Here is a 9,255-nt window from a genome sequence, read left to right on the forward strand (position 1 = left end):
TCCCTTCAACTCACTCATCCCTTCATCTCACTCATCCCTTCAACTCACTCATCCCCTCATCTCACACATCCCTTCAACACACTCATCCCTTCATCTCACTCATCCCTTCAACTCACTCATCCCCTCATCTCACTCATCCCCTCATCTCACCCATCCCTTCATCTCACACATCCCTTCATCTCACTCATCCCTTCAACTCACTCATCCCCTCATCTCACACATCCCTTCATCTCACTCATCCCTTCAACTCACTCATCCCCTCATCTCACACATCCCTTCATCTCACTCATCCCTTCAATTCACTTATCCCTTCATCTCACGCATCCCTTCAACTCACTCATCCCTTCATCTCACTCATCCCCTCAGATGATTAATCACTTAATGCTTATTTTTTAATCAGTTCCCTATGTATGTATATTTTAGTCTTAGATATGAAAAATTTGCTTAGAACTTTCTTCAATTTTACTGTTTTCTTAAAATGGTTTTGGTGTTGTTTAGAATGCTTATCATTTGAATGAATTCATATTATTTTTATTAGCCCTATAACCACCACTATTATTATTATTATTATTATTATTATTATTATTATTATTATTATTATTATTATTATTGTTGTTGTTGTTGTTATTACCCCGCCCCCTTCAAAACAGTCAGAATCTAACAAAGTCCAAAGTTCCTAAAAGTCGCTGATAACAGAGGCCAGTCCGAGCAACACAGCTCTAGTGTAAACACGCCTGCCAGCCGCTCTGTCAACACTGCCTGCCACTGACTGCTCATTTGCATAAAGGCCCAGCCACCGCCCACTTATTAACATGCCTCAGTCGGCCTGCCCTCCGCGAGCATCAAGGCAAGTTATATCAAGTGGGGAAGTGGCTCGAGTTGACGGAGCAGGTGTTTCGCGGGGGACTTTTACGCACGCATGGGAGGCGAGAGGAGTGGGAGTTTAACGTGAAGTGTGCTTCTCTCTTTTCCTCCTCGTTAAGTGAACATTTTAATGCCTGCGAAAATGGTGTCTAAGTTAACGTCTCTACAGCAGGAGCTTCTGAGCGCTCTGCTGGATTCTGGAGTCAGCAGGGACGTTCTGATCCAAGCCCTCGATGACATGGACCCCAGCCCGGGCACGTTTGGAGTTAAGCTGGAGATGTCTCCATCAGGTTCTAAAATGAATGGGAGTGATACGGATTCAAAGCCTGTTTTTCACACACTGACCAATGGGCACAGTAAAGGACGGTTATCGGGAGACGAGGGCTCCGAGGACGGCGACGATTACGATACGCCGCCGATACTGAAGGAGCTCGAGTCGCTAAACACAGAGGAGGCGGCGGAACAGAGGGCAGAAGTGGAGCGCATGCTGGCGTGAGTACTGTTACAACTACTGTCCGAATGAAAGCTTTGACCGTGCGATACATGACCATCTTACATCAGTGCAGAGAAAGAAGCATACCAAGAGTCATATGAACGCGCACTTTATTAAGATACATGATCCAGCGAATGTGTTACCGAAGCCACCGTGTTTCGTACCTCCTAGTAACGTTTAACGAACTGTACTTTGCAATCAGGCCTACTGTTATAAAACTATAGCATAAAGCTAGTCTCAATAAGTCAAATCCATAACACGTCAAAATAAGCACTGCTCTCCTGTAATGTAGTCAAACTCTGAGTAATGACTGACTGGAATAAGACTACAGAAGACAGTTGACTTTTTACAAACCGATAATCTACTGACTGGTGTTTACAAATTTAAAACCACGCGCCAGTATTTCACCTTTTTGCATTCTGGTTACTAATTATCTACTTGGGTTATTATTCTTTTACCTTAGAGAAATATCAACTGAAGACGTGCCATTTATCATTAACTATCTCAGCACTCTCGAGACAAAAAAAAAAAAAAAAAAAAAATTCGGACTTATTATTTCCATGTTCCCATTTACTATTCTATAGGAAAGTTATAAATAAGATATCAAATATTATATTTAAAATTACATGCAGTTGTTTTCACCTTTAAATTATTAATAAATTGGGTTATGTAATAAAATAGGTTGAAGCAACAACATATATAATAATAATAATAATAATAAAAAGAAGAGGAACAATAATAATATTATGATAATACATAATAATAATATCGCAAAGACTCTAAATAATAATAAGATAACATATAATTAATTTTAACCAATTCCTCACTTTCGATTTTTATTAACAAAGCCCCAAATTTCTTTCTTTAAACTACAATATCTACATCACGAAATGAAGGTAAAAAATCAAAACTAAACCACGTGGAGTTGAGTTATTATTAATTTTATTCTATAAATCATCAACTGAAAGATACACAGTGGCGTATGATTAGCGTGCATGGAGATCTGGTTACTCATTGTCAAAAGTCATAATCCCAACTTCTCTCACAGCTCTTGGTTATGTGTTCTTCAAATCAAACAGTCTCGATAGATTTGCCACAGTTACGTTTGGAAAGGAGGCCTTTAATATTACTGTACAATGGTAAGTGTGATTTTGCTGTAACATCTGTTAGACAGTCAGCGCGAGCTGGCTGCCGTACCATTAGAATATTCTTAACGTAATCATTCTTAACGTAATAATTCTTTACGTAATTGTACTTGACGTAATAATACTTAACGTATTTTCATATTATTTCTTATTTGCTGGCCACATTTTTCCTATGTGTAACATCGAGACATGGTGCCAGTAACTTTATTCGTTTTTTAGTTTTTATTTATCTATTCATTTTAATACACAGCAGAAGTTAAGATATTTCGATGCGCGATGTGATAAATTATTTAACTTTTAAAAAATACAATTTTAGACAACTATTTAACTTAACTAAAATATGATTTTATTTAAGGTAATTTAGTCTAATTCTCTTAGACTTGTCCAGTTTTTAGGATTGCTTGTCCGTCTGGTTTGCGTCGGAGAAGTGCGAACGGGGTGTGCGGCTTGGTCCTATTCTATTCTATTCTATTCTATTCTATTCTATTCTATTCTATTCTATTCTATTCTATTCTATTCTATTCTATTCTATTCTATTCTATTCTATTCTATTCTATTCTATTCTATTCTATTCTATTCTATTCTATTCTATTCGTTTTATATAGGATATACAGTACGATATACTGCAGTTTGTCTGTTTTGTGTTATATTTGTCAGTATTGTACAGAGAAATACTCGTACTGCGGGCCTTCACAAAATTTCGCTAGTCTTCTTCCAACAACACGCTTCTCTCGCATTAAACGCTGCTTATGGCGTGTTTCGGTAAGGCTATGTGAACACATTTTCAAATAAGCTTAAAAACAACAAAAGCATTTGGTCTTTTTCAACAACGGTTTTGCAATACTCTCCAGTTATTAGGAACAGAATTCTTGTGTGCGTGGCGTTGCCGTTATTAACACGTCTTTTTGTAATTAAATCACTTCAGCAGAACTGTGTTCACCCAATGTAATCTGTAACCTTTGGAAGTATTTACAACCCATTGAATACAATGATTAACGATCGTTTATTAGGGTGATTAACAACTGTATGTGCTTACAACCTCTTTAAACTTTGGAGCTGACGAAGCCGTAGAGGAGTCCGAAGAGAGCGCGCGGCATGTTTGTGCGCAATCAAATGCAGTACTAAACAGAATTCTTACCACGCCAACTTAATTATTTCAGAACATCTCATGTGACAAAACATCATATATTTGTAGTCTTAATACTAATATATTTTTTTTGCATAATTTAGCAATATAAATGTAGACTACTGTGTATATTTTCCTAGGCTACGAAATTCCCATTATATAATACTTTTAAAAAATATTTCGCCTTGGTGTTTTCCTTCCAGCGAGGATCCGTGGCGCGCGGCCCGCATGATCAAAGGCTACATGCAGCAGCACAATATTCCCCAGCGCGAGGTGGTCGACGTGACCGGCCTAAACCAGTCCCACCTCTCGCAGCACCTCAACAAAGGCACGCCCATGAAAACGCAGAAGCGCGCGGCACTCTACACCTGGTATGTCAGGAAGCAGCGCGAGATTTTACGACGTAAGTTAATCGTTGTGATATTCACTGTTATTTTCACGCAAACTTTTACATTTTTAAAATGTATCTGCTTGTTTAATTTTTTACTTGTTTACAATTTACTTGTTGCTGTTTGTCATATTTATTTTTTATTGTAGTTGTTTACTGGATGCTAAATTACACGTTTAAATTGTCTAACCAAGGTCATACATCAAGGTCACACATTTTGGCCTTTTACACTTAATTATTTTGTGATTACTTTGAATAGGATGCAGTAGCAAACTTACCTGAATGTCATACCCACGTATCATAGCAACCATGAATGCGTACCTCACAGTGTACATGTATGTCAAAGATGCTCTCTCTTCACTTTTTCAGAATTCAACCAAGCAGCACAAGGGTCTGGCAATAGTGTGACAGACAAACCCAGTCAGGATCAGATGCTCCTTTTCTTCCCAGAGTTCAGTCAGTCGGGGCACAATGTGGGCCAATCAGGAGACGACTCCTGTAGCGAACCCGCTCTCAAGAAGTTACGACGCAACCGCTTCAAATGGGGACCAGCGTCACAACAGATCCTGTACCAAGCCTATGAACGACAGAAGAACCCCAGCAAAGAGGAGAGAGAGGCTCTGGTGGAGGAATGCAACCGGTACTTACACACACATTTACACACACACACTTACACACACACACTTACACACACACATACACACACACATACACACACACTCACACACACACTCACACACACTACAGTTACACACACACTTACACACACACTTACACACACTACAGTTACATACACACTTACACACACACTTACACACCTACTCACACACACACTGACACACACACTTACACACACACTTACATACACTACAGTTACATACATACTCACACACACACTCACACACACACTTACACACACACTTACATACACTACAGTTACACACACACTTACACACACATATACACTACAGTTACATACATACATACACACTTACACACACACTTACATACACTACAGTTACATACATACTCATACACACTACAGTTACACACACACTTACACACACACACTTACACACACACACTTACACACACACACTTACATACATACTCACATACACACTTACACACACACTTACATACACTACAGTTACACACACACTTACACATACACACTTACACACACACTTACATACACTACAGTTACACACACACTTACATACACACTTACACACACACACTTACATACACACTTACACACACACTTACATACACTACAGTTACACACACAGTTGGGCCCCTGAGCAAGACCCTTAACCCTCAAATACTCAAGTTTCTGCTACAATGCTGTAAATAAACAGCATTGTACATATATGTAGATAGATGTAATGCATGTAAATATACAGTTACATGCATTACAGTCACGTCTGCTGTCTTATATGTATGTGATGTAACATTCTTCAAATATGCAAATTTTGCCACTTTGTGCTCTGATTGTATCTGGTTTGGATGTCCTCTGTTGACCCTCTGTTTACCCTGTCCAGTGCGGAGTGTCTGCAGAGGGGTGTATCTCCATCCAAGGCCCAGGGCCTAGGCACTAACCTGGTCACAGAGGTGCGTGTCTACAACTGGTTTGCCAACCGGCGTAAGGAGGAGGCCTTCAGGCAGAAGCTGGCACTGGATGCCTACAGCGGGCAGACGCACAGCATCAACCCTCTGCTGTCCCATGGCTCACCACACCCCCCACAGGACAGCACTTCACCCACCCACAAGATGCAAGGTACCCTCACACCTAGACCACACCTCCGACCACTGGCCACGCCTCGCAGGGGGAGCAGGGTGGATATTTTTGGCCAGGGCACGGCTCTCCTGGCTAGACTTCTAAAGCAGTGGTTGGGATAAGAGTCCATCTGCATTCTATGGAAAAAGAGTCGAAAGGGTTAATGAGATCAGGATGAAGGTGGTGAGAAGTCACATGATCAATAAGAGTGAATGACCGACTGAGTGACTGAGCGAGTGAGTAAGTGAGTGAGTGAGTGAGCAGGTGAGAGTGAGTGAGTGAGTGAGAGAATGACTGAATGAGTCAGTGAATGAGCGAGTGAGTGAATGAACAAGTGAAAGAACAAGTGAAAGAACAAGTGAGTGAGTGAATGAGTGAATGAATGCACTGAGCAAATGCCATTGTTATTCTGAGCTTTGAAAACTGGCTGAGAACAATCCACATTGTACCTGCGATCTCCAGTCTGAAGTCCTGAGGCTGGACAGGAGTGTTGGGGTCAGTCCCAGGTCAGCAAGCACACAGCTCTGCGCTGCTACAGGTTCTTGTACCCTCCTCTCTTGCAGGCTAGATACAGGGACCCATCTTGTAACAGCAAGGCAACAGCGTTAAAAGTTTAAAAATCAAAGATTTCTGACTTGGCCACAACTCAGCTATCATCTTCAGCGCTTTAAAGAACAGGAGCACAGAGATAACCCAAATGCGTCTGTAAGCTTGAGCGCGCCGGTTCATCTCGTGGATTACCTGAGTGACTGGTCTGCTTGTTTGTAGTTCCCCCCCACACACACCTGACCAGTCAGTGACCTCGGGTCACGAGGAGAGGCGGGGCATGTTCAGATGGAAGGGGGGGGTGTGTGTTGGGGGGGTCGGTGTGGAAGACGCGTAGCTCACACAGGATCTCCCTCTCTCAGGACTTACAAGGCCTCCTGCTTGCAGCCGCAGCTGTTGTTCAGTGTCGGAGCTGGTCTAGGCAGAGTGGCCCAGCGGGCGTCCTCATGGCGTTGCTAAGACACAGCGTGTATTATGCATGCTTAAGTGACAGTTCAGATCCTTAAGCGCTCCATCTCCTGGGTCTGCGGTCAGGGACTCCCCTGGCCCCTGCTCTCTTTACCCGCGCCTAGCAGGGAACTCCTTTGTCCACAGAATAGTAGAAGACTGCAATGACTGTAACCGAGGTTCATCTATCTGTGTTGGACTTAGGGGAGGGAACACTGGAACCCTCCCCCTCCACCCACACACACACACACACACACACACACACACACACACACACACACCTTCAAGAGTTGCTGTGGAGTGTCTGTGGATGAGTTTCGAGAAGCAGCAGGGGCTGTCTGCTGAAGTATTGGCTCTTTTCTGACCACACAGGACTGATCACCGATCAGCTGCCATGGCTAAAGGACTCTCGGAGTGAAATATCCCTTTATGTGCTCCCTTCTGTTGGAGCACACCCAGCCCAGGTCGCGAGGCAGAGGTCATTACAGGGTCAGAGTGGAGGAACAGTTCTCCCTACACTAGTTTCATCGATATCTTATTGACCTCACTTATGATAAAGATTGATTTGACCCTGCTGGTGTCTGGGATTTCACTGTTTAAGTTCTGCTTCTGCAGAAATCTCCACTCCGTGGTGTTCTTTATCAGAGCCCCAGCTAACAGCCCAGTCTGGAATTACCACAGGAGTTTGGCCATGTGGAGAAACTTTCACACACCAAAAGAATCTGATGTCAAATTATGTAAAGTTCCTGCTTAGATCACTGAGGTCAGCACAGTCTCTGCTTCAGCCCTGGCGATGACCCAAGAGATCAGCTGGTCCTGTGCTTTCTCCATCAGCTCACTGAAAGAGAACGTGTGTCCTGCTAACACTCAGGAGGTCTCTCATATGCAACAGGACTACAAAGAGTTTTGCTTGGGGCTGAGCCCAGGGCTTTGATATTACATGGGTCCCTGGGAGAACTGAAGCCCTTGCTCAGTACTCCCCTATGGGATGACCCACCCTCCCCCAGGTTGGAGTAGGGATCGCATGGGGGTGGAGTCTTATGGGCGGAGCCTTCCCTCTAACCACCTTTCTGTCCTTTGGCTTTCTCCGGTCTTGCATTGCCCTCATGCCGTGTTGTCAGAGCTCACAGTTTGTTTCCTCGTTGCCCCAGAAACAGCGTTCCCCTGCTGGTAGGATTGGCACAGGGAGAGAGAGAGAGAGAGAGAGAGAGAGAGAGAGAGAGAGAGAGAGAGAGAGAGAGAGAGAGAGAGAGAGAAGGAAGCAGTCAGTGCAGCCTGGGTGGGGGTCAGATGGGGTCACACAGTGCTCTGCTGGACTGACCCTCTGTGCCCTGCACCATCACAGGGCCTTTAAAATCAAGAGAGTTTATTGTAGTCGGTCCCACGGGTCTGATGTCACAGGTCTGAAGGGTCTGATGTCACAGGTCTGATGTCACAGGCCTGACAGGTCTGATGTCACAGGCCTAACGGGTCCGATGTCACAGGTCTGATGTCACAGGCCTGACGGGTCTGATGTCACAGGTCTGACGGGTCTGATGTCACAGGTCTGATGTCACAGGCCTGACGGGTCTGATGTCACAGGCCTGACGGGTCTGATGTCACAGGTCTGACGGGTCTGATGTCACAGGTCTGATGGGTCTGATGTCACAGGTCTGATCGGTCTGATGGGAGTGCTTTATTGTTTTCTGCTGCTGTTTACAAGATCCTCTGCAGAACTGTATGTTAGCTGGGTGGGTTAGGTGGCTTTTAGTGGGACTCTGTGATGAAGAAAACATTAAGACCAAATCTTAAACAAAACGTACTTAAACAAAACATACTTAAACAAAACTAAAACTTGCTTAACAAAACGTACTTTGGTGATTTTTCTGACGACAACCCATGTGAATGGAGCCCTTTGAAAGTACAAGCATTTGTTTGACATGAGTAGAGCACACATTTGGGTCAGAGGTCAACTGGGAGGGTTGTCTGGCACCATGAAGAGTACTCTGGTGTGTCTTGCCCTTGGCTTTGGGTTCTGTGGTGTTTTGGCTGTCTGTGGTTGGTGTGGGTCAGTGGCAGCAGCTCTGGGAGGTTCTGGCGTCAGGCCCAAGCCGTGAGCTGCGGATCGCAGGTGAGCAGATGTGTTTGATATCGGCATTGATTTGGTAATGTTTGATCTGTCAGTGTCAGAGGAGCCTGGGACTCGCAAACAACCACTACAGCAGGGACAGTAGTGTGGATCTAGACCTGAAACACTGAACTCTGTTAATGTGAACACACTCAGACGTCTGGTTCTCAGCCTATAGACACATGTGACACCCTTTCAGTAAGCCAAGACAAACTTCCCAACTTAAAAAACTAACTTCTCTCTCTCTCTTCCTCCCCCTCCCTCTCTGTCTCTCTCTCTCTCCCTCTATCCTTCTCTTCTTCAGCTGTCAGGTACACTCAGGGTCCTGGAGAAGTCAGTGCCCCTGCTCCCATCAGTCA

General features: G+C 43.8%; 1 protein-coding gene across 2 annotated transcripts in view; it reads left to right on the forward strand.

The window, feature by feature from the left end:
• Window positions 1-873: 873 nt before the first annotated feature.
• Window positions 874-9,255, forward strand: part of hnf1ba (HNF1 homeobox Ba) — a 16,170-nt gene continuing 7,788 nt past the window's right edge. The window contains exons 1-6 of one of the 2 annotated variants that reach the window (XM_027024687.2): window positions 874-953; window positions 1,034-1,356; window positions 3,832-4,031; window positions 4,386-4,656; window positions 5,561-5,796; window positions 9,201-9,255. The exon at window positions 9,201-9,255 is cut by the window's right edge and continues 103 nt beyond it. In XM_027024687.2, coding sequence (XP_026880488.2) covers window positions 1,103-1,356; window positions 3,832-4,031; window positions 4,386-4,656; window positions 5,561-5,796; window positions 9,201-9,255 — 1,016 coding nt within the window. In that variant the 5' untranslated portion in view covers window positions 874-953; window positions 1,034-1,102. Of the gene's footprint in view, window positions 1,357-3,831; window positions 4,032-4,385; window positions 4,657-5,560; window positions 5,797-9,200 lie in introns of both variants that reach the window. The other variant, XM_027024686.2, reaches the window with a different exon arrangement.

This window comes from Electrophorus electricus, chromosome 15, assembly GCF_013358815.1.
Source record: "Electrophorus electricus isolate fEleEle1 chromosome 15, fEleEle1.pri, whole genome shotgun sequence".
Classification (NCBI taxonomy): domain Eukaryota; kingdom Metazoa; phylum Chordata; class Actinopteri; order Gymnotiformes; family Gymnotidae; genus Electrophorus; species Electrophorus electricus.